The 24,607-nt window shown below is 38.2% G+C and overlaps 2 protein-coding genes across 9 annotated transcripts in view; one reads left to right on the top strand and one right to left on the bottom strand.

Annotated features, from left to right (window-relative positions):
• The first annotated feature begins 364 nt into the window (after nucleotides 1–364).
• On the top strand, nucleotides 365–23,351 carry DONSON (DNA replication fork stabilization factor DONSON). Of its 6 annotated transcripts, none has more exons than XR_004681497.1 (12): nucleotides 365–752; nucleotides 1,506–1,586; nucleotides 3,182–3,385; nucleotides 4,321–4,499; nucleotides 5,084–5,262; nucleotides 6,076–6,157; nucleotides 6,273–6,377; nucleotides 6,850–7,048; nucleotides 8,531–8,743; nucleotides 9,555–9,700; nucleotides 16,109–16,205; nucleotides 22,673–23,351. XR_004681497.1 is itself a non-coding variant. In XM_035017636.1 (11 exons), exons 1-10 carry the CDS (start codon nucleotides 432–434, stop codon nucleotides 9,690–9,692), a joined length of 1,701 nt encoding a protein of 566 aa, XP_034873527.1. In that variant the 5' UTR covers nucleotides 365–431; the 3' UTR covers nucleotides 9,693–9,700; nucleotides 22,673–23,351. The 6 variants fall into 6 exon arrangements, 4 of the variants coding, with proteins under 4 accessions (XP_034873527.1, XP_034873526.1, XP_034873525.1 ...); XR_004681496.1 differs by lacking the exon at nucleotides 22,673–23,351 and adding an exon at nucleotides 19,827–20,321; XM_035017636.1 differs by lacking the exon at nucleotides 16,109–16,205.
• SON (SON DNA and RNA binding protein) overlaps nucleotides 10,547–24,607 on the bottom strand; it is a 32,433-nt gene continuing 18,372 nt past the window's right edge. The window contains exons 6-11 of one of the 3 annotated variants that reach the window (XM_035017632.1): nucleotides 20,315–20,425; nucleotides 19,077–19,193; nucleotides 14,707–14,854; nucleotides 12,406–12,477; nucleotides 12,183–12,298; nucleotides 10,547–11,665 (exon numbers count right to left, since the gene is read on the bottom strand). In XM_035017632.1, coding sequence (XP_034873523.1) covers nucleotides 11,606–11,665; nucleotides 12,183–12,298; nucleotides 12,406–12,477; nucleotides 14,707–14,854; nucleotides 19,077–19,193; nucleotides 20,315–20,425 — 624 coding nt within the window. In that variant the 3' untranslated portion in view covers nucleotides 10,547–11,605. The remainder of the gene's footprint in view (nucleotides 11,666–12,182; nucleotides 12,299–12,405; nucleotides 12,478–14,706; nucleotides 14,855–19,076; nucleotides 19,194–20,314; nucleotides 20,426–24,607) is intronic. The other 2 variants (XM_035017630.1, XM_035017631.1) reach the window with 2 other exon arrangements.

Raw genomic sequence — 24,607 nt, 5'->3', positions numbered from 1 at the left:
CCATTTTCGGTCAGGGGGAGGGAGGCGCAGGCCCCTCTCGCCAGCTCTAGACGTCGCCACTGCCTCTGTAAGCTTAAGCGGTGGCTCAAGTGTGACGTCTCCTTTTCATCCGAGCGCCATGTCCTGGGCTCGTTACATCTCTGCTGCAGATTTAAACAGCGGTTAGCTATTTCGGGGAGTGCACATCGGTGCCCCGGACCGAGGGTTTCCCAGCTACTCGGCACCCACGACCCGACTAAGACCAAGGGCCCAGAAGGAGCGCCGGGCATCGGACGGGACCGGACCGAGGAGTAGGGGCGGGGCCTCGCGGGCGGCCGACGTCCCTCGCGCTTGCCGCGCCTTGGGGGCGGGGCCACGTCGGGGGCGGGGCCGGCGCGCGCGGGAAGCGCCAGCGGGGAGGCCGGCCGGCTCCTCTGCGTGAGCCGCGCGTTATGGCCCTTTCGGTGCCTGGCTACTCGCCCAGTTTCAGGAAGCCTCCCGAGACTTTGCGGCTCCGACGGAAAAGGGCCCGGAGCCGGGGGGCGGCCGCTTCACCCGGCGAGCAGCCCGAGCCGGCGCCCCGCCGCGCCGCTCTGGCGGCCGGGCTGCTCCTCCGCCCCTTCCCGGCGGCGGCGGCGGCGGCGGCGGGCAGAGGCGGCGGCGGCCCGGCCGCGGCCCGCAGGAACCCCTTCGCCCGCCTGGACAACCGGCCTTCGGCCGCCGCGGAGCCCCCCGACGGGCCGCCCCGCGGCCAGCAGGAGGCGCAGGGCCCGGTGAGTGTCTTCGGGCCTGGCCGGCGAGGGGCTCTCGTAGTGCGGGAACTCGGCTGTGAACTAGGGCAAGTTCTCGCGGTCGAGGGGAAATGGGCGCGGAGAGTGGTACCCGCCGCGGTAGCTGGGCCGTGAGCATTGGGAGGGGCGGCTCTGAAAGGTGGGCTTTGTGTGGAGTGCGCCCCGCCAGCGGCTCCGTCGGCCGGCCTGAGGGAGGCGTAGGACACTGGGGCGCGCCCCCCCTCGCCCGCGGTCCAGCCCGGGGGGCCGGGTCGGAGGAGCTTGAGCCGCAGCCTCCTGGGGGTTAGAGATCCCTGGGAGGACGGCTCGAAGAATCCTGGAACGACTCATCCAGGAAGGCCACTGCTCGATGGGAAGATTACAGGAGACCCTCCTTCCCTGCGTGATTCAGAGCCTCCCTTCTCACGCGCTCGAAAATAATTCTGGAGATGGAGGAGTGTTGAGTCCTGGGGTCCGAATTTCCTAGCATTTTCTTACCCCAAAGCCTTTCGGAACTTTTGATTTGAGATTTCTACATCAATTATTAGACGCACATATCACCGGCCTCCCCCCACACACACACCCAATTTTGATAGTAAAGTTCAGACACAAAACTGGAACACTGATCTACTGATTTGCATGTGAATTCCCGCACTTGGCATTTATTGGGAACTTGTATGCCGGGTGAGGCTCTGTACGTATTAACGCAAACTCAGCATCACTTAGGATTAAAAAGGACCGTTGTTTTCCCCTCAGTTTCTGGATTCTAATCAGGAAAATGATTTGCTGTGGGAAGAGAAGTTTCCTGAAAGAGCAACCGTTACTGAATTACTCCAGGTAATAGTTTTTAAATGTTAATAGAATGTATGTCCTTATAAGCTAAATTCATACCTCTCAGAAACGTTTACTTGGGAAGTAGTTTTGCGCAGAGTGTTGAGGGAGTGATCGTCTGCCAGGGCTGAAAAGATGGCATCAGCACCCTAATGGACTTGGTCTGATGTAAAAATGTTGTTTCTAACGGTACCAACGCTAAAGTTGGCGTAGATACAGGTTCTCCTACCTCCAGCTGTTATGCTGTTCCTCTGTGGGTGGTGACAGCTCCAGCTCATCCCTCCACACTCAGCTGCTGTTTGAACTTAGTCCTTAACTGAAGCTTCAAACAAAATCCCCAAATTACCTCCACAGGTTGTGGCGGATCACCGAACCTTGCTGACACAACCACAACACACACACTCCTGATACCACGCCCCGGGGATTCCTGCTGTGATAGTTTAACAGATACGTTGTTTATCCTAATAGGAGCAGGCTAGAAGAGCTAAGACCCACTCTCCCTTTCATGTAAATAGGTGACCTTCACAGGGTCTGTTAGAAATAGTACACGCCCCCCCCCACCCCCCGCTCCCAGGGGCGCCTGGGTGGCTCAGTTGGTTAAGTGACTGCCTTCCGCACCAGTCATGATCCCGGGGTCCTGGGATCGAGTCCCGCATTGGGCTCCCTGCTCAACGGGGAGCCTGCTTCTCCCTCTGCCACTCCCCCTGCTTGTGTGCGCGCTCTCTCTCTGTCAAATAAATAAATAAATAAAATTTTTCAAAAAAGAAAAAAAATAGTTCCCCCTTACCTGTTGTTTTTTTGTGATGCCACCTCAAAGAATCATTGTAAAGTGGAGAAAATTGACTTGAAAGGACAGCAGAACAGTTTGGAAGGAAATTTTGAGATCAGGAAATGTTTTTTTACATATGGCCTCTTAAGAGCCCTAAGTTTCCTACAGGAGCCGCTTAGCCCTGGTTCCAGAGTTTTAGAGGCTGAAAAGGTGCTTTTTAAATACTTGGGGGGGCCCCTGAGTGGCTCAGTCTGTTAAGTGTTTAACTCCTGATTTTGGTTCAGATCATGATCTCAGGGTTGAAAGATTGAGCCCCGAGTTAGGCCCCACACTCAGCAGGGAGTCTGCTTGAGGTTCTCTCCCTCTCCCTCTGCTCCTCCCTGCCCCCTAAAATAAATAAATAAATAAATTGTTTAAAAAATAATAAAACATTTGGAAGGTTTTTGCTTTGACAGCAAGATCAATAGTAGATTTTTTTAAAATTAGGTTTTTTTTAAATTATGATTATGGAAATAGTACATACCTCTTGTAACTAAACTATATACAACTATGTGTAAACTAAAAGGTAAAATGTGCCCCTCCACCACTACCACCCATAACAACAATAAATCCCCGCTTCCCAGAGAAAACTACTGTCAACAGTTTAGTGTAACTCTTTCCAGAGTGTTTCATAGTGTGTAGTGTATTGTCAGGGTTACTTTAAACAGTTTATAAAATTTTGACATTTCAGTGACCATGCTAGTCAATAAAATGTGTAGATTAAAGGGGTTTTTTGGTGTTTTGTTGGTTTTTTGGTACTCTACTAATTTTTGTGTTCTTTGTTTTCTAAAAGACTCCACAAGGATCAGTCTCTGAATCTGATATTCCATCCTCAGAAAGTACTGAGTTACCTGCAGACTGGAGTATTAAAACTCGACTCCTTTTCACCTCTTCTCAACCCTTTACCTGGGCAGATCATTTGAAAGCACAGGAAGAGGCTCACGGTGTCATCCAGCATTGTAGGGCAACAGAAGTTACTTTGCCTCAAAGTATACAGGTAATTCTGAAGGAAAGTAGGTATGTTTTAAAGTAACCAATTAATTGTAAAACATACTTCTCTGCAAAATATCGCAGATATTTCCTTCTATTAAGTTTTTCTTCTGACATTTAGACACACAAAGACTTGGGAAATTTTGTATTTCCTAAATGGTGCTTTCATGCAGTTTTTTCTGTCAGATTCAGTAATTGCCCATTGAATTTAGAGACCTGTCCTGAGAATTAATGTTATAGGCAGGAATTGTTTGAACTAAGCCATTCTTTTCTGAGGCCTTTTGGGAAAGAAAATATAAGGGAAAGAAATGAAAAGCAAGTGAGTAGGATTGCTAAGGCAGGTTGGTTCTTCTGATTTTCTGATATGATGTATATTCTTTCTTTATACATACTAATCTTGCTACCTGGTTGATAGTCTGTTGTAAATATTGTAGAGTTGATGAGTTCTAGAATGGTTTTGGAGGAATGTGATTGCTCAAGCAGCTCATCAACTCAAACTAGGTTAAAAGTGATTACCTGAAAGAGGCCTTGGTACATCTTTTTTTAATATAGATCAGGATGGTTTTTTATTTCCATTACCCATTTTTACTGGCTACTGTTGAAACAGTTGTGAGAGGAGAGGGGTTGAACATAGTATTACCTACATACAATATCAATCCCTACCCATACCACCCCACCCCTCATGATAACAGATAGCCATTGTTCTCGGGAGAGCTGAGAGAATGTTCCCATCTGTATTTAAGTCTTCTTTCTGGTACAGTTTAACAGACAATAAATGCTGGCAAGAATAAACTACATTTTAGCCCCTGTAACAGTTATTAATACTTTCCTATAGGAAACAGTATAAAGATTCTGAGAATAAGTGGTGTATTTAGTGCTTTTTAATGAAATTTTATACTTCTAATGTGGCAAAAGCTGTCCGATATCATCTCTGGATTTTAGGATCCCAAGCTCTCCACTGAGCTCCGTTGTGCCTTCCAGCAGAGCCTTATCTATTGGCTCCAGCCTGCCTTTCCTTGGCTACCACTGTTCCCTCGCATTGGAGCTGATAGAAAAATGTCTGGAAAGATAAGCCCTTGGTCAAATGATGAAACCTTGCAACACATTTTAATGAGTGACTGGTAAGATTAAAAACTTGTGCATCCTAATAGTGAATTCTCATTTTATCAGTGTTCTCTCCTTATCTTCTTTACGATGTGGAAATGTGTAGTGGTAAAAGGATCTCTGTGTCCTTCTGAATTATTTTTTCTAAACTGTTAATAACTAACATTTGAACTGTTCACTTTTTTTTTTTAACTTATTCACTCTTCATGCAATTATGGAATTACGTATAAGTGTTACATAAATATATACGGGCATTCTTTTATGTTATTTCTTCTCAGTGGTTGCTTCATTTCTCATCAGCAGAAGCTGCTCAGAAAAGTCAGCAACCAGTTACCGATTGTGTTTTGTTTAAAGAAAAAATGTTGAGTGTTTAAGCGGTAAACACTATTTATTAAAGTATTTAGAAGTCATCAGTGAGTCCCATGACCAGTTTTAGTCCTGTAAAAGCCAAGTTATGTATGTAGTAGCAAAAATTCAAACCATTATATGTAATATTTGTATTGTGTTTTCAGTCAGGTATCAAACTGAATTATAAAAAACTAAATTTTAGATGTTAAGCTAAATATGTAAAAAATCTAAAGAAAATTTTGCTGCTTTATAGGTCTGTGAGCTTCACTTCTCTCTATAATCTGCTGAAGACAAAACTTTGCCCATATTTCTACGTTTGTACCTATCAGTTTACTATCCTGTTCCGCGCAGCAGGATTAGCAGGAAATGATGTAATCACAGCTCTCATATCTCCTACAACTAGAGGCATAAGAGAAGCTATGAAAAATGAAGGTAAAACTATTGGCTTAAAGAATGAGACTACCCCCACTATATATTAATTACTTTCCCTAAAAGCTAAAATTTGAATTGTCTTTTTACCAATTGAATTGTCTTTTACCAGTTATACCTATATTTTTTAAGAAACATTGTCTTTATTTCTGATTTTTTTTTTTCCCAGAAATGATTTAAGCTGTCCCTTATGCATAGCTTTAAGTTAATGGTATTCCCGTCTATATGACCAACACATATTGAGCTGGGAAGTTCCCATCTGAATATACTCCTCTAGAAATTCCTTGATGGTACAAATTACCTACCCCCTTTTTAACAATAATTTTCCAACTGGGTCAGTCATTAATGATCATGAAATCTATTTAGTAGGCTCAATCAGCACTTTAGGAAAGAGTACCACATGTAGTGAGAGTATATATTGTTGAAAGAGGGTTGTGTGTGTGTGTGTTGTGGGCTACTGTCAAGCTTGAAAGTTGTGTCTTAATAGATCAAGTGTAGGGGTGCCTGGGTGGCTCAGTCGTTAAGCATCTGCCTTCGGCTCAGGTCATGATCCCAGGGTCCTGGGATGGAGCCCCACGTCGGGCTCCCCGCCCCACGGGAAGCCTGCTTCTCCCTCTCCCACTCCCCCTGCCTGGGTTCCCTCTCTCGCTGTGTCTCTCTCTGTCAAAATAAATACATAAAATCTTTAAAAAAAAAAAAAAGATCAAGTGTAAAAGCTCAAATCTTCAGATTTCATACTCTCTAAAAGTAGGGCACGCCTGTTAAGTTCTTTGAGATTATATTAAAGAAAAGTTATATTTTTCTTTTCTCATGTAGGTATTGAATTTTCTCTGCCGTTAATAAAAGAAAATGGCCATGGGAAGAAAAAGGCATCTGGAACAAGCCTGGGACAGGGGGAGTATGTGATTAAGATCACCTTTTACGTCACCTAAGGACTTACGGACTCAGTGTAGTTGTTTTGTAGAGGGAACAGTTTTATGAAATGGAAACTCTTAACTATAACAATTTTCTAGGGAACAAGTAATCAGTGATGAGGATGAAGATGAAAGTTTTTCCTGGCTGGAAGAGATGGGTGTGCAAGATAAAATTAAAAAACCAGACATACTCTCTATCAAGCTGTATCCTTCAGTTGTGTTAACTACAGTTGGTTTTCACTGAATTAAGTTAGTGAACTATGTATGTAATATTGACTGACAGCTTTATTTGACCGTAATCTTAAATTATCTTAAGATCATATTTAAACTAATTCTCCATCATGATATTAAATAACAGACTCCCTAAGTACCAGTAACCTGTGAACAATTATTACTAAACTGTTTTTTTTTTAAATGAAAACATTCCATATAGAGCATGTTTTTTGACTAGAGAAGAAATTAGTTTTTGTTAGGTGTCAACTTCTAGCAAATTCAAATGGTCAAAGAGAAATTTTGATGTAAACAGATGCGTTATAATTGCAGCAGAGTCGGGGGTAGCAAGAGTATTTCCAGTTCCGAATGGAAAGAAAGGGTCCGAGGTTATTCAGGGTCAAGAGGACTGTTTTTTCCATTGGTATGGATTTAAATTTGCAAGTTCCTTGATTGTCATCTTCAGACGTAAAGAGAAACATGAAGTGCAAATGGATCACAGACCTGAGTCTGTTGTGTTGGTGAAGGGAATGAATACCCTTACGTTGCTGAATTTTTTGATCAACTCTAAGAGTTTAATTGCTAGCTCAGGTCCACAGGCAGGACTTCCACCAACCCTCTTATCGCCTGTAGCTTTCCGAGGTGCCACAATGCAAATGCTTAAGGTAATGAAAAGGGAGGAAAAAAATCCACACTAATCCTCATAAACTAGCCTTTTAAGAAGAAATCAAGAACAAATTCTTGTATGGTGCAGATTTTGTCTTTGCTTTCCTCCCAGTAAAAAAATTCATTGATATAAAGGTATATCAAAGGAATTACATGAAAATACAGTAATTATATGAAATGTTTTATTTGAATTACATGAAAGTCATTTCTTCTGACTGAATAAATATGATCGGCAACAAAAGCATTTTGCCATATGGAAAAGTTGCTTAATCTCATTTTGTCTCATTTCTTAACCAATGAAAGAACCTAGCCAAGATTGTTACGTTACATTATTAATGTCAAAACCTGAATCATGGATAAGTGAAAAGAATAGCTGTGTATCGATAGTGATGAAAAAAATTACGCGTGTAAATACAAAATACATAGTGAATGTTACTAGCAATAGAATTATTTACTTTTAAAAATAGAATTTAGGGGCACCTGGGTGGCTCAGTCGTTAAGCGTCTGCCTTCGGCTCAGGTCATGATCCCGGGGTCCTGGGATCGAGCCCCGCATCGGGCTCCCCGCTCGGCGGGAAGCCTGCTTCTCCCTCTCTCACTCCCCCTGCTTGTGTTCCCTCTCTAGCTGTCTCTCTCTCTCTCTAAAAACAATAAAAAAAGCAAAAAAAAAAAAAAAATAGAATTTATTCTTATATTTGCCCAACATTCTGCATTGAAAACATATTACCAAATTGGGATGGGAGGTGGGCAAAAAGGGGTAAAGGGAAGTGGGAGATGAGTGCTTCCAGCTATGGAATAGAGTAAGTCAGGGAAATGAAAGTTACCACATAGGAAATACAGTCAGCGGTACTGTAATAGCATTGTATGGTGACAGATGGGAGCTGCACTTAACGAGCATAGCATAATGTGTGTAGTTGTAGAATCACTGTTGTACACCTGAAGCTAATGTAACATTGTGTGTCAACTGTACTTCCATTAAAAAAAATTTTAATAGGGGAACCTGGGTGGCTCAGTCATTAAGCGACTGATTCTTAGCTCAGGTCTTGACCTCAGGGTCATGAGTTCAAGCCCCAAATTGGGCTCCATGCTGGGTATGGAGCCTACTTAAAAAAAATTTTTTTTAATGAAAAAGTATATTACTAAATCAGATACCATGTGAAAAATTATAGTCTGTAAAACATGCATAAACCGAGTCATAATTTGGCGAAGATGTGCTACAGATGGAGAATTAACATTTTTACTCCTCTAGCGTTCTTTGGAGGTCTTGTGCACTACTTTATGCTATGATCACAAGCGTAGTAGCTCCTGTCACCGTGCAATGCTATTAAACTACCACGGACTGTATTCCCTCTATGCTGAACCTTTTAGTCCGTATACTAATAAAAAGGAAAACCCAAGTGAAGTTACTGAACAAGTCTATAGCTAGGGACAAAAAAGCTTGAGAGATGGTGACCATAATTTTTTCTTTAAATTTTCTTGAAGGCACGAAGTGTAAATGTGAAGACACAGGCTGTTTCTGGATACAAAGATCAATTTAGTTTGGAGATTACAGGTCCTGTCATGCCTCATTCTCTACATTCTGTAACCATGCTACTCAGATCTTCACAAAAGGGGTCATTCTCTGCTGGACTGTATACACATGAGCCAACTGCTGTATTTAATACCTGCCTGCCAGTGAATAAAGTACTGGATAAGGTAAGTAGACAGCTGTATGCATCTTTCCTTGTAGCTCGTTTCCTCAGATGCAAGAAATAAGTGATTTACAATGAGCCAAACTTGTTTCTCAGCTTACTAAACTATACTATTTATCAGTGCTAATTACTAAGATGAAGGGGTAAGATTTGGTTTTTTTAAGGTAAATTTTATGGATTTAGGTGGTTGTACTCAACAATGACTAAAGAACTTCCCAAACAAAAAGGCAAGTTATGGTCATGACCATCTCAGATCCACAAATTAACAGTACCGGATTCTTTTATTATAAACAACTATGGGTATTTAACCAGTATTTGCTTTTAATTTTGGACATTGTTAGGTTTTTATTTACAGGTATTAAGACCTTTAAAATTGCCTCATGCTTTTATCATTTGCCAGACTGAAAATAACCAAAATTATTTGTGGATGCTGTTGTATGTGAAAATTCTTAGGGTCAACTTCTATTGATCATGAACTGCCTTTTTCTTATAAGCAAATGATTAAGGCAGGTACTTGTCAAAGTTCCCATGGTAATTATTAAAATCTGAGTGTCCAGGGGCACCCAGCGGACTCAGTTGGTAGAGCATGCGACTCTTGGTATCCGGGTTCTGGGTTCAAGCCCCACATTGGGCATGCAGCCTACTCTAAAATAGAAAGGGGAACCTAAGCTGGTTCAGCCGGAAGAGCATGCAACGCTTGCCAGGGTCATGAATTCAAGCCCCACACAGAGATTACTAAAAAATACAAAAATAAAAGTAATGAGTGTTCAAAGACTGATGTGCTTTTTAACTAACTAGAGTACAAATTTCCACAGGAGACTGTTCATGAGGAGCTTGCTAACTGTGGGTTGCATCCTAAGACTCTGGACCAACTCAGTCAAACACCAATACTGGGGAAATCATCTTTAAGGCATGTGGAAATGAGTGACTACGTTTATAATTGGAGATCCTGAACACCAAAGTAAGCCTAAAAGGAATCTTTGAGGAAAAAGCCTTCTAGCAAGGAAATTCAAGATTGTTATCCCTTTGGCTCTAAAGTTCATTTTGAAGTTAAAGGAATATAACTATCTTTAAAATATTCTAGTATTTATAAATGTTAACCTTTTAATTTTTATTACATGCGTTAAGCAATAGGATTAAGATTTTTAAAAATCAGCCTATTTTTTACTATTCTGATTAGATCATTCAGATATGAAGACAACTCCCAACTTTTTAAAAGCATCAGTAACTTGAGACTTCCAGACCCTTACAACCTAATTATAAACTGAGTAGAAAACTGAATGTCATGAATGTCAGTGTTTCCTTGCAACTGGGAAATTGAAGCTAAATTACTATCCGTTATCTCCTGGCATTGTGACTGATGGCATCAGGGCAAAACTGTACTTGATAAATCACCTGCAATTATATGCAGGTTCTAGCTTTATAAAGATACACAACAAATGTAGAAATTTATCTGCTGATTGTTGATGTGTCTACTTAGTTGCTGCTTTCCTTCTGATTTATAATTCCTTTATTCTCAAATATATTAAATTTGGCTTTTTAATGCATCTTAACTCAGATAAGGGTATTTTGTATTCCACATAGAATAGTGTTAATTGTAATGTATGCTCAGCTGTCATGGTAAAGTAGTATTTATTGCTCTGGGGTGTGTGTGTGGGTGGGTGGGGGTGTGAGTGTGTGTGTGTGTGTAATTCAGATTTTCTTAAAAATAAAAGTACTTAGAAATCAAAAGCATTGGGTAAAGAAATAACAGTATTTAGTGAAGAAGTATGTGTTCACTTTATGATCCAGAAAATAAAACACCACATTTATTCCAGAGAAGTTTATATTTGGGCCTTAAGCTTTTGAAAATAAAGTTTAGAGACATAGCATTATGAATACCACTGTAATACACATGAAATATTCTATCAGACCCTAAAAATTAACATAAACTTAAACTTTCTCATAGTCAACAAAATAATGGCTGGGTGCCGATTTTATTAGATAAGTTGGTTACAGCATTTTAATTATCATTTAACGTCTATCTAGGTGTAGCTGAAATTCAAAATGCACATCAAAGTAAAACTATATCACAACGCAATGCCATACTAAATGTACTTGGCCTCTGCAGAATTCTAATCGGACTTCATTTTGACTCCCTTCTCATGGCCCAAGTGGCTTTGATGGGAATGCAGGACTTAGTGCAGATCATCACACAACATACCACTTTCTTTTTATAACCTCTACAAAATTTTAAGGGGAGATGGTGGCTATTAGCCCTGTGGAACAGATCTTGCTTGATTACCTCAGTAACACTGGCCCAATATCTGTCCAGCAGAACCCATTGTGAACTAGTACAAGGTGCACAGCCCTTCACTGATTACAGGCAAGTGTTACAGCAGCCTAGCCATAAGGAAGGGAGGTTACATCATAGTACAAAATACAGTATAAAAGCGTTATTTAACATTCCACACTGAAGATTACGGATGCCTTCAAACAATCGTTTGGATGTTAGCCACTTAAACAAATACATCACTAAGGTAAACAATATAAACATACCAAAACCCTGTATGGTTAAATACAATTTCCATGGTACAAAAATCAAAGCCTGGAGATGTTTGTACAGATTGCTTTTTACACAATGTCTTAAATTGCCAAATATTTACAACATTAAAGAGGAAATACATTTTGATGCAGAGTAAAATTATCTGAAATGATTAATATAAAACCTCAATCTATCTACGTGAGGCACTCCTGAAGCAAGTGGCATTAGCCATGAGGTCCTTTGGTACAAGGCCCATTGCTTGAAGAACCACAGTAGCTGCTGTGGCTTTAGCATGCTTCTTATTAGGGCTGGCAAAGCTGGGCTGGTAAGCGCTTCCATTTATCAATACCTATTCAAGAAAAACATACAATTGGGCTGGTAAGGGCTTCCATTTCTCAATACCTATTCAAGAAAAACATACAATAAGAACAGCATCAAACTTTAATATCTATTAGCTTTGTATTTTTTCACTAAATGCTAGAAAAATAATTTACAAAAATATAAACCCCACACTATGTAAGTCAAATTAATCTCAACCCAGAAGAAGCAAATCATTTGGGAAAAGGGACTGCAAATTAAAAGCAGCTCTCCAAATGGGGGGGGGGGGGTGTGGAGAAAACCCTGATAAAACTATAAGTTAATTCCCCATGTTCCATCAGAAAATGTCAACAAACTGTTCATCAGATTCTGCCCACATCTTTCCCTCCAACATTTTTGAAAACCAGGATATTAGCAGGTCATATTAAAGTATACTTAAATATTTAAGAACCCAAAAAACCTACCACCACTTCTACCCACACATACATATTCACTCCCAACCCACAATGTATCAATCCTGTGACCGTACAATGCCTATCCCTCACCCACTAAGTCATCAAATTAATAGGGGTATACAATTAATGCAGAAATTCATATTTACCCTAAAGAGAAAATGTTTGCGATGATCTGGGCCACTATCATGGACCAAGAGAAATTCTGGTGGTTGCCACCTTCTCTTATTACAGATTTCCATCAAAGCAGACACAGGATGTTTGCCTGCAGAGGAAAAAACAACCATGTGTTAATTATTTTCACTCTCTGTGGCAAAGAATTATGAATTCAAGGTGGGAATGGGACAAGAGGAAATTAAAACGTACTCTCACCTGACAGATCTTTCATTGCAGCAGAGAAGTTTCCGGACCTCTTTTGTGCTCTTTCTCCTACTGCAACAAGACCTTTAAAATAAAAAGCCAATGTTCACTGAATAAACTCCAAAGCATCATTTTAAAATTATAATATACAGTGATTCCCTCTACAGGAATCTGAATCTCAACCTATGCCTTCCAATAAAATACTCAACTCCCACTACCCTTGATTTTTATATAATTTGACTTCTGTTTTCCTCTACTTCAATATGTAAACCTATATACTTTATGTTCATATACCTTGGTACTAGAAGTTGTATAAAAAAAAATCAAATGTTCAGAGAACACAAAAACTTAGTATATGAATAGTGCCATATTTAACATCTCCAGGACTGTTTCTTTGTAAGTTGAAAAAGTAGTGGCTGTTTATTACAAGTGATTTCTAAAGGCTTCCCATCCCTTAAAACACAATGCTCAGTTAATTAAGTTACCCAAAAGGTGAGGATTTTAGGCCACACATCCCAAACAATTAAAAGTGAGAAGGTGTCTCTATAAATGGGTCTATATTTTTCTCAGCAAACAACCCCTTTCTGACTTATCAAATGAACATGTTCACAGAAGACAGACGATCTCACTGCATGACCTCCCTTCCCAATGGGATCTCGCTGTATTACTAGCCCAAATCCATGCTTTCCTGCTTCCATTTTTCCTAGAACTTTCAATCAGTTCACTAATTCTGCTAGTATGCTTCTCCAAACCCAACACCTGTTACACAATTCCAACGAGGATGTTCCCTGGAATTACATAATGCATTCACAGATGTTTTCTTCCAGTCACCTTTTATGACACAAAAATCTATTCAACTTGTGTAAGACAATGTCAATGTGACATCAGTACAATATCCTTTTCTAATTTAATCTAGAGTTTGAATTAATGCTACAGCACAGAATGATTCTCATGCTATTTTCAGCCTACTGGAGAATCATTACATTAAATCCCTCCAATTTGGCGGGGGGGGGGGGGGGAATGGCATCACAGTATTCTATGTGGATGACAATACAGAAATTCTGATGCAAAACATTTTATAAGACACACAATTTGGTCCGAGCTAATTGGTTTCCAAATTCACTGACACAGAATAATTGCATTAACTTCAACTTACCTTTCTGACTGCAAAGATAAGGAAAATTAATTCCACTTTTGAACTTTCTTAAAAATCAGGCTTATACAGGCTATTGAAATCACACTGAGCTGACAGCCCAGCCCCATCTGATTCTATGTTAAGACGTTAATCCAAGGGAAGAAATTACTTAAAAGGTACCAATTGGCTGTTATCAATGAGCACTAAATGTATATATACATACATGTATATATGTATTTTTTTTAATGGGGGGAGGGCAGAGAGAGAGAGAATCCCAAGCAGGCTCCACACCTAGTGTGGAAACCTAATGCAGGGCTCAATCTCAAAGACCCTGAAGATCATGACCTGAGCCAAAATCAAGAGTCAAATGCTTAATTGACTGAGCCACCCAGCTGCCCCCCAAGTACATTTGTAATACTTAGCAACTGCATGCAGGCTACGTAGACAGATCTCCATCTGAGTAGCAAAGTACTAGTAAAGATTTTTAAAAGTTCCAGGGTGCCCCAAGCACAAGGTACAATGAAGAGCTGACACTGCTATCAGCAACTGGTCTGCTATTCTCCAGCCCCAACCCCAGAAAACTCAATTACAGAGCTTTAGAAAAGGGACAGGCCAAAAGGGTATATAGGATGAAGACAGAACAGCACTCTAAAAGGAAATAAGGAGAATATGTGGGATAAAATATCTGAGAAAGGAAAAAAATACAGCCCAGACACAAAGACAAGTATATGTTCCCTGTCGAGAGAAAACAAAATGGGGATACCGTTTACTAAAACTTGAAATTTCTAGTTGAAATTCAATCACACTGATATATGCACATTTCCATAATATTTAAAACTAACATTAAGACCATCTTTTAGCTCAAAATAGTGACTCCATCTATATCTATACAAGCTGCCACAAATGGGTAAAACATTCATTTCCTAAACAGACAGCTGTAGATATGCTACAGTTAAGCATCACGGACGGACAACAAAATGTAGGAAGGTTATGTTGGGGAAAAAAAAAAAAAATTTTTTTTTTTTAAGAGGCGCCAGCTGGCTCTGTCAGTAGAGCATGACTCATGATCTCAGGGTTGTAAGTTCAAGCTCATATTGGGCACAAAACAAGTAGGACAGTTAATGAAACCCTAAAATATCAAAGGAGGTATAATCAATGGTCCCAAAACAATGTGTTACCTTTTCGGTCTGTCTTAAAATCAACTAGGATAGGTTCCTTATTTCCTTCTTTGTTTTTTCCTAATCCTTCTCCTTCTCTCCAGCCCATTTTTCTCATCAAAACGGCTCCCATTCCTCCAGTTACTGGGGCTGCTCTTAAGAACTGATCCTATCCAAAGAAAGAAAGGTAAAATGTCCCCATTTCACAGTTAGAATTTGACTACAAACTCAGTGTTAACTTAAAAAAACAAAAAAATCTTATTTTACTTCTAGATCTGATATAGCAATTAAATTTTAATTTCTATACTTATATACATACTGTAGTGTGGATGTTCTAAGTATTTTCACATTACCATAATAATATTTTGAAAGTCAAATAAGGCAAATAAATGGCAGTTTAAAACAGTGGCCCTCATGCCCCCCTCCAAAAAAAAAAAAAAAAAAATTAGAACACTCCTGTTTTCGTCCACTATTTAGGTTCACTGGTATCTCTTCTTAGCTTGCAAAATAAAAAGAAGGCAATGTTAAAACAGTCAAATATTAATTGTCCCAGGTGTACCTAGTTAATGAATAAAGCCCAGAAATCATTTAGAAATAGTTTGGACACTGAAGAAGCATACTGTTAACATCCCAAGTTTTCTTCCCCATTCTACCATAAAGCAAGTATAAATATTTTACTTAGAAAATCCCTATGAAGCAAAAAGATAACTCTTTATATTTACACAGTAAGAAATGGACAGTCACATAAAATACCCTGTCATTATACCAAACTGAAACTGAATTCTTTTAAAACCTAGCGTGATGTTAAAAGACTTGTAAAAAACTCCTTAAGCGTTTACATACCTAGGCCTCGGTGGCAGCAGTGTTGTGAATAGTAGGGCTGGCACTGACCGGGGCAAGAAGACAGCTACAAGGATTTGGCCCTGAAACAAGTTTCCATACAGAGGGGTGAAAGTTCACAGGTTATTCTGTGAACAGTCATCTCTCTTGTATCCAACCCACTGAACCATAATTTCCATCAAAGCAGCAAACCACTTAATGTCATAAGATGCACAACTATATACATTAGCATGGTCAACAGTCATTTTCATACATTAATAAATAAATAGGCAATGCCTCTATTTTAAAGGACATCCATGTCCACAAAACAAATTCCACTGTTGATTTTTATGGTCTTTTTTTTTTTTAATTTGTAACATCTCCAAATCCTGCTTTACCTCCCCTTGTTATTAAATTTTTGAGTTACGTTCTCTAGCAAATATATAGTAAAAGTCATTAACTTATCAACAGAGGGAGTCAAAACTTTTGGTAGCTCTGGAAAGAGTATGCACTGTTTCCTGTATTGATAAGTTAATACTAAATTTTTTAAATCTTGTTTTTACACAGTTTAGTAAAACTGTATCTTATTTTTTTTTTCCCCCAGCTTTGTAAATTATATGCTGGGGAGAAAGCATGCCAATGATGTGTGACTAGACATTAAGTTCAACAAGGTGCTCTGATGGAAGGAGGCAGCTGTGGAGGTAAAAACATACCCCTGGTTCAGTTCCTTATTTGGTGCAGGCCATGCAGTGTTGATGTATAAAGAGAAAAGTTAGCTGATGCTTGGATATCAACTGCCTTGTTGCTACACACCTACAGTGACTTTTACTTACTTCCAGGTTCATCCGCCCCTCTTTTCCAGGCAACACTCCTAAAAAAAAGGGCAACTGTGCAGAGTATAACGCAAATTCCCAAATAACCCAGGCTTCCAACTCGGTTTCCATTCTCTACTATCTTCATGTTTCTTTAACCCCCGTGTGTATACAGTTCACCAAAAAGCTGCTTAATCTAATGAAACTATTAATAGTAAACAAAACCCATCGGGTCATGTCCAAATCATTTAATTCCAAAAAATAAAGGTTCTTTTAAATCAATTACCAGTTAAAAATGTTTTACTGACAAAGAGTAGTAACGGTAAAACTCTCATTCTTTTTCATCTAAGAATATACTACAACAAACTAAAAAGAATACGGAGAATGTTGGCATTCCAGGGGGTTTTTAGCAAAGAAGAGGGTGTTGGGCTATATATAGCAAGGCAAGAAAAGCTATATCATCATTGAAAAAGTTTGCTAAACGCAGTAAACATTTTGTGGTATTTGACAGTGAAGATAAATGCTAAATTTTCAGCTAAGGACTTTTCCACATTTTTATAAATGTTCCTTCCTTCGTATCAGTAACAAATGTTCTTCTGTAAACATATAAATGGGAGTTTTTCTGAAAGCACAGCTTTCTTATTATTATTTTAAAAACTCTGATGAACACATATCATTTATCGAAATGACTTACATAACATTTAACATGATGTGAACTATTTAAAACCTGTCAACTGCCTACAAGACTGGAAGTCAAAAAAAAATTTAAGGGAAAGTTTGCAGGAAGCCAATTTAATCATTAAGAGATTCATTTTTGCAAGTTATGTTAACATGATTTTTAGAACTATATAAGCATTATGGATCAGTACTTCATTATACAAATGAAGTCCAAAATTCTGCAATGGAATAGCATTCAGAAGTTTCTACCTAATAGTGTTCAAGACTATTTAATTTTTATGTGCCTTACCACCCACATAAGCTTCAAGTCTAACTTTCTGAAATATTGAGCACTCAAGCTTCAAGATTAAATAGTATTAAACAATTAAAACTATTCAAAAGGTGTATAATTATAATTCTTCCCAATGAGAGCCATTTTCAAATTCTACACAAATCACTATATTTTTAAACACTGTAATATAGTTAAGTCCAAAATGAACTCAAAACTTAAAAATATTTTGCTAGATTTTCATTTTTTCTAACACCAATCCCTAGTAAATTGCAATTTACAATTACCTAGTAAAAGTTGTAAATTTTTCATAAATCTGACCATATACTCACTATACACCTATTAGTGCAACTATCTCCCCCCCCAAAAAATGGCAGGCAAACTGAGGATACCATGTCTTATATTAATTTGTTAATAAGAGGGTCATTAGAGATAATGCTATCAAAATTGAAATATTATGAGATTAAAAGAGCCGAAGCAACCAAAATCTCATTTTGCCGAAATTCAGTTCATTCCCCGGGAATCACTGCAATTCTTCATAGGTGCCCGTCACGCTATTAATTACCACCCTGTGAAGCAGTAATAAGGACTTGTCTTCTCATGACACTTGGAGACTGAAATTCCAAGTAATTACTTGCCCATGATCACAAAAGCAGTCAGGAGTACAGCGGGATAAAGAAACCTTCCCAATCCTTTAGACCACGCAGCCTCCCAGTTTCAGCACTGCCATGCTGCCAGTACTCCTGAAACAAATTTCCCATCACCCATCCAACCAAACCACATCCCTTCACCAGCAGGCATTTCTTTAGAAAGCCCTTCTTAACCACCTAAGACTCCCCCAACAATGAGGCAGCCGTAGGTGGAGTTCACAGGTCTCACTGCAGGAATCTGAAACCAGGAGCACCTACATCTTCACATCACGAGGCGTCCGTCCTCTCCTCTCCCTTGAATTTAGGTCTTATTTTATCCTGTTTTGTTCATGAGATCAGTGGTTCTCAAATTGAGCCTGTGGATCACCAGAGGCCACCAGGGCCTAAATGGTGGTCCACAGATAGTATCCTCCGTCCCCACCCCGCCCCCCCTTCACCACCCCTTCAGCACTGCCCACCCCCCCCCCACACACACACACTCCAGCCCTCCTCCTCCCCAGCCTTCCAGTCCCATGGCAAAATCACCACATGCAGTGCTAATACTGGGGCCTCCCAACCAACTTGCTGTAACCGGCAGCTGACAACCATAGGGATCAGGGGCTGGAGGTCACCAGAGGGGTGAGGAATAAGGGCCAAGAGAGCTTACAAGAGGGCACAGGCACTAAGGAAGGGGAAAGAAGGACAGAGGAATAGAGAAATGGAAAAACTGGGATGGTAAGAGGGCTCTTGGGGGCAGTGATCCACCAAAAATAAACCTGTAACAAAGTATCCCATGATGAGAAAAAATTTGAGAACCACTGCTTTGAAATCATTAGATTAGTAGTCCAACAGGAACTGTGGAACATTCTGAACAGCACCTGAGATACACTGTTAGCATTCAAAACAGTTTTAAAAAACCACCCCCAAAAAACCAGCAGCAGCAATACAGAAGTAACTTGAGGATATAAACGGAGCGGCTCTTAAGCCATATTTATACATTTGCCAGTCTCACAAATCAGGTCCATCTTCAGTGTCCATCCTAGAGTATACACACATAGCAAATCTACTCATGAACTTTGGTTAAAGTCACTGGCCTCTTCGTGCATTTTTAATAAAACATTTTCTAAAAAAAAAAAAATCTTAACTTTGTACTTGGCCACTTTCATAAGTGCAGATGTTGTGTACCTTTTTAATCCAGGCTTGGGCACCAGTATTAGCCAACTGTTCTTGTGTTAGAACCTGTACTCCCGTACTTCCGGTGAACTGACCAGGAATGGAGTTCAGCTGAGCCCAGGCATCAATCTGAAGGAAAAAAAGATGCCTCAATTAACTATGTAAAATTATCTAATCAAAATCCCACTGGTTTATTTCACCACACGAAATGGTTTATTTTGTTCTTGAAAAGGCTAAGTAAGACTTAAAACTTCAACTTTTAAAACAGTATGCTGAATTTATAACATATTTAAAATTGTTTTCTTAAACACTCCAAAGAAGCACTTTGGTAACATTCAGTGGGTCCCATTAATAACAAGATTTGAGATGTATTTCTAACAACTAAAAAGTATAACTATAATACTCATTCTTCAAAGTATCACATGGATACATGAACACAGAAAAGAGTTCATACAGCAAAGGATCCCCACCCTCTGCTTATGTACGTATATAAATGTCATAATCACCTGAGTTTTTAACTACCTTCTTTGTGGTATTAGAAATCCAAAATAAATTCAAGAGACATGTTTAAGGAGTAATAAATACAGGAAATTGTTCAAACACATAAAACAGTTTTTTAAAACTGAGCACGTTAATCACCATCATTTACTATGATGGTTAAAGAATCAGTTGTCGGTCCTCCACAGATTTACTACACACTGGTATTGTCAGGCAGTAGTATTTCCTTATCTGTCTTAAAGTGTATTTACTGTTTCTATACAGATCTACCAAAGGAATGTAGAAGACAAATGGAAAAACTTGCACTGTTAAAAATACAGACTCTGGACTCAGACTGCCTAATCACTTTTTTTTTTTTTTAACTTTTAATTCCAGTATAGTTAACATACAGCATCATCTTCATTTCAAGTTGACCAACCAGTTTTCCTCCACTGGAAACTGGGAAATCATAATAGTACCCACATCTCACAGGGCTACTATGGGTACATAGCTACTTTTAGACACCAACTTAGGAACTCTGTAAGGGCAGGGAATTTTCTCTATTTTACTTTCCTAAACAGTTCCTGCCACACAGCACACAATAAATACTTACTAAATGAATGATCATGCCCCAAATCACTTTCATTTAAAATAAGCTAATAATGCCAAATTATTTCCTTGGATTTTTAACATTTCAACAGCATGCCACAGACTTAGCTTATCTCACAACTATCTAATTAAATTCTCACTCAGACATTAGAACTGCTACATACCCGTTCCTGAGCTCGATTTAACATGCTCATGGCTTCAAGGTCAAATGCATTCTCACTGAGTCTTTTCTGAGCAAGTGCCCGCTCACTCATTGCTGTTGAGATGTCCACAGGCTAAGAAAGAAAACATAGATAATTATCTCAACTTACGATAGACCCCCTAAATTCTAAAAAGTGCTCTTATCTTTAGCTGCTGCATGTCAAAAATAAAATAGTCTTACAAATCAATAATCTTGAAAAGTACAGAGAAGATGCCAAAAAGTAAAGGAACCTTGGAAAGTAGACGAGGATTTAAGGTAAGTTACAAAGTATCAGAGGCAGTTGAACTCAACCCAAAATGCGATTTCATATTTTCTACTTTATCAAATTACAATCATAGAAACCTGCAAAGAACTTAAAACTCTCTAGCTTTCACTAACAAGTCATTTACAAGAAACTGAGAAATTTTGAACTATTTTTGAACTGTTATATGCATTAGCAGTTTTCATTTTACCTTACTTATTAGCATAACATTCAGAAGTAATAAGCAAGGTTCTTGAATAAGCAAGCAGAAAACCACTATCCTATCAGTGGCCTCTCCTTCACTCATCCACACATCTTTCCACCTTCTTGCAGATGCTCAGGGATAATTTGGTCTTAAGAACTCCACTTCTTCAAAAAATATTAAATAAATGATTTTTTGTTTTCAATTTATATGTATCAATGACCCAAATTAAAATAGTTCTGTGGGGGTACAGAACAACATGAACAAAAATACTTAAAATGAGGTATGTCTGAATAGACTTAGGTCTTCCTTTTCAAAGCTCATACCCTACCTATAAAAACTTGTGTTAAGCAGAGGTGACTTTATGGTTTAACTTTTTGAAATGCTTCATAATGTCCCAGGAAAATTCTTAAAGGTAATCTTTAGAACAAATTCCCAATGTTATCAGTTTTGTGGAAGGCTCAACCATAAAAGGAAAATCAAGTATTTGATGTTCTTTTGTCTAATGTTAAGAGCTCATGTTGACTTATATCAACTTACCAATTCTTAATACTTTTCTTCTGACACAACTTAACCCATTAGTATTTCCCAGTGATTGCACCCAAGAAAATTCATTTTTGGAAAATGTTTATTTGACATGGGAAGGTTTTCCTATATTTATTTACAAAGAATGATTAATGGGTACTGCTTGGATAAGACAAACATAAGAAAGTCAGGAAGATAAGTTAACAGCTAAGGATTTTTCTTAAAAAGCTAAGTAAAGGCTATCTGTAATTTAACTGTGTACTGCATATGAAATACTTCTTCTAAAATAAAGACCTATATAGTAGAGAAGGGTATGTGACCACTTGAGAGTAATTCTATCTCATGCATAAGAATTACTGATCTTCCTTTTCCTACCTTCAGAACCCCTTATTCTTCTATCATTCTTAGTTATCTTGCTGAATCATCTCATAATATTCTTCTAACAAAATTAAATTTTTTCTTCCACACAGATTCTTACGTATTACCTTCTCAAAACGAAAGTAAAATGAATCGAACTCATTCTGTAATTGTACGGTTTATAGATCTCATGAATGAAAGATCTTAATTTCTTAGTTAATACAGTAAATTATCCATACTAATTAGAATATATCTGGGGCCTATAAAAATAATCTAAGAAAAGTCACAATTAAACACTAAAAACTTTAGTGTCTTCACTTTTTACTTCTATTATAATTCTGATCAACTGCTAGCACTTTAAATGGGAACCCAGATATTTCAGGCCGAAATTTACATTCCTTTGGCCTTAGATGTTTCCTAAAACTGTTAGGTGGGATTATCTATGTAATCTGAAGGTCCACCAAAATCATCTCAAATACTGTTCATTAACCTTGCCCAAACTACTTTGGGTAGCAGTCTATAAGTGTTTGAGGATGTTTAGGTATAAATGGGTTTTTATTCCAGAAAGTCTAAGCTTATAGGAGATAATGAGGAAAATCTATCTACCCACCACCCCAGGCCCTAATTCCCAATTTCCCAACTATGAATTTAGCCATGAAAATGTAGTTAAGATGGCTCTGAAAGCTCCCAACTTTTCCAGAATAAAATTCTTCCCAAGTGGAAAGCAAATCAATACACCTATCTTTGAATCCCTCCTTCTGAAAACATTTCTTCATACTTTTTTAAGTCTTTACTGACTAAGCAGATAACCTAAAGCTCTCGTCATTTATCCCCAGGATGAAACTTCATTCCAATCTCAGTAATACTTTGTTAAATTCACATCTCAAGCTGAAAGAAATTTTAATATAACAACCTTGATGTTTAATATAAATTTACTTTAGATAAAATTACAACTATTTTTTTCCTGAAGTAACACAATTTCATTTTTTCAACAGGCTTACCAAGTGAACTGCAAGTTCATGTCAAAACCTTATTACCAGACAGTAATTAATTTTATATTCGTATTTTTAAATGTGAAGAAATATACTCAAAATAAAATGAACCAGGATTATCTTAACCTCTTAAGGATCCTCAAGAGTTTGAATCAAAAAGCATGTTTCCAGGTTTTCAAGGTAATTCAAGATATGCAATAATGCACAAAAAGCCAAATATAATCCCCAAAGCCTTAATACTCAAGGACTAGACCAAATGTTACATATCAGTATTAAAATTCTCATAAAATACCAGAGCTATTCTTTAGAACACTGGCCAGTATTATTCTCTACAATGACAGCTAAAGGGCATTTGAAATGTGGCTAGGGCAATTAAGGAACTGATTTTTCAGTGGCCAGTGACTACGACATTGGACTACATGGTGTGCGTGTTATGTGTATATGTATACAGTGGATTATACTACACAGTGAACTTTAGAGCCTTAACCATCTTTTAACGTTCCTCAGAAATAGGAATATGGGAAAGGTACCGAAGTCATGCTTTTTAGAAAGCCCTTCTAAAAACGAGGGGGGGAAATCTTAAATCTCATAGACTACTACTGTCAAGTTGTCATCAACAAGCCTTGTTTCCCCATAGACTACAGATTTTCTAAGTCTAATTATGATACTATAGTAATATTTTAAGTATTATAATGGGGGGAAATGTTTAATTCCTTTAGGCTAGGACTTATTCTAAGAAGTAAAATCTACATAAAAGAGTATTCTGAATTATAATTCCAGTTCTCATACTAATAAAAACCTATCCAAGTTATTTCATCTCTCTACTACAGCAACACAGCAGATCACTTCTTCCGTAATCTGAAAGTGTCAGGAATAATGAAATCCATAATGTAACATGCATTTCATAACCCAAGTTATAACTGTGTACCTTCTGTATCTTCCTCATTTAAAAAACCCTTCGTCAAAAAAAAAAAATCCTGTATCATTTACTTCCCCCTTTTGTCAACCCAACTATTTACATAAATATAACAATTACCTTAGGTATTTCTTAGAAAGTCAATGGAAGGATAGAAAAAGGCTAAAAAGAATTATTAGGAAGGGGTCAGTCAGATAAGGAAAATAAGCCCTGTAATATGAAAATTATTTTCTACAAAGATAATTGCAGGTATCTTAAAAGACAGTATAAAAGGAAACTTTTAATTGTAAGAACATGGACTAAGAAAATGCATCTGACCTGTATGTAAAATAGGATTTTAAAATACTTAGCAAAAATTAACAAGTTACAAAGAGGTTCATATAGAAAAGAGCACAACTACAAAAACAAAAACCACAAAAACAGAATATCTCAGTTGTCATGTGTTGGTTTTTAAACCATGAATTATGAATCTTTTTATTACATCATATAGACTTCTCTAGTATAACTCTTATACATTTAATCTAAATAAACTACAATAACAAAACAAATAGATAACCTACTAAATGGTTCAAAGAAATTCAGTGTTAATCACCGAGGAAAATTTAAGGGAAGAATGAATAACAAGGCTGTATTTAACCATTCTACACTGCCAGGACCCGTGTGATTAATTTTCAATTAAAATTTACACCTTACCCCAAGCACTGAGCTTTCCTAAACTATAAATTTAAAACTTCTACACTTAAGAGAACTGTAGCTCCACTGGAATGTGGAAATATTTTTCAATAAAACAAACCAGGCATACTGCCTACCTCTGGACCTCTAAACATTTATGATTAATAGTAAACCCAAGGAAATTTTATGTCAAAGATTACATTTAAATCTTCTACCCAATAAGCCTCTAACTTGATTACCAAGAATGAGTGCCCCCAAGGACAATTTTTTAAATATTAGTTTTCCAACATTTTTGATTTCACTGTTTATGAATCAGATTCACACAAATATGGTCAAAGTTCTGTAGTCAC

The sequence above is a fragment of the Mirounga leonina genome, unplaced genomic scaffold (assembly GCF_011800145.1).
Source record: "Mirounga leonina isolate KUSES-001 unplaced genomic scaffold, KU_Mleo_1.0 Mir_172, whole genome shotgun sequence".
NCBI lineage: Eukaryota > Metazoa > Chordata > Mammalia > Carnivora > Phocidae > Mirounga > Mirounga leonina.
The sequence above is the reverse complement of the archived record's forward strand: the minus strand, read 5'-3'. Positions and strand labels throughout refer to the sequence as shown.

What these genes read in the sequence shown, in the direction of transcription:
- DONSON (XM_035017636.1), top strand. Translation starts at nt 432, where the DNA reads ATGGCCCTTTCGGTGCCTGGCTACTCGCCCAGTTTCAGGAAGCCTCCC. An exon ending in CACATTTTAATGAGTGACTG is followed by an intron (nt 4,500 to 5,083) that starts GTAAGATTAAAA and finishes GCTGCTTTATAG; the next exon opens with GTCTGTGAGCTTCACTTCTC. An exon ending in TGAATAAAGTACTGGATAAG is followed by an intron (nt 8,744 to 9,554) that starts GTAAGTAGACAG and finishes AAATTTCCACAG; the next exon opens with GAGACTGTTCATGAGGAGCT.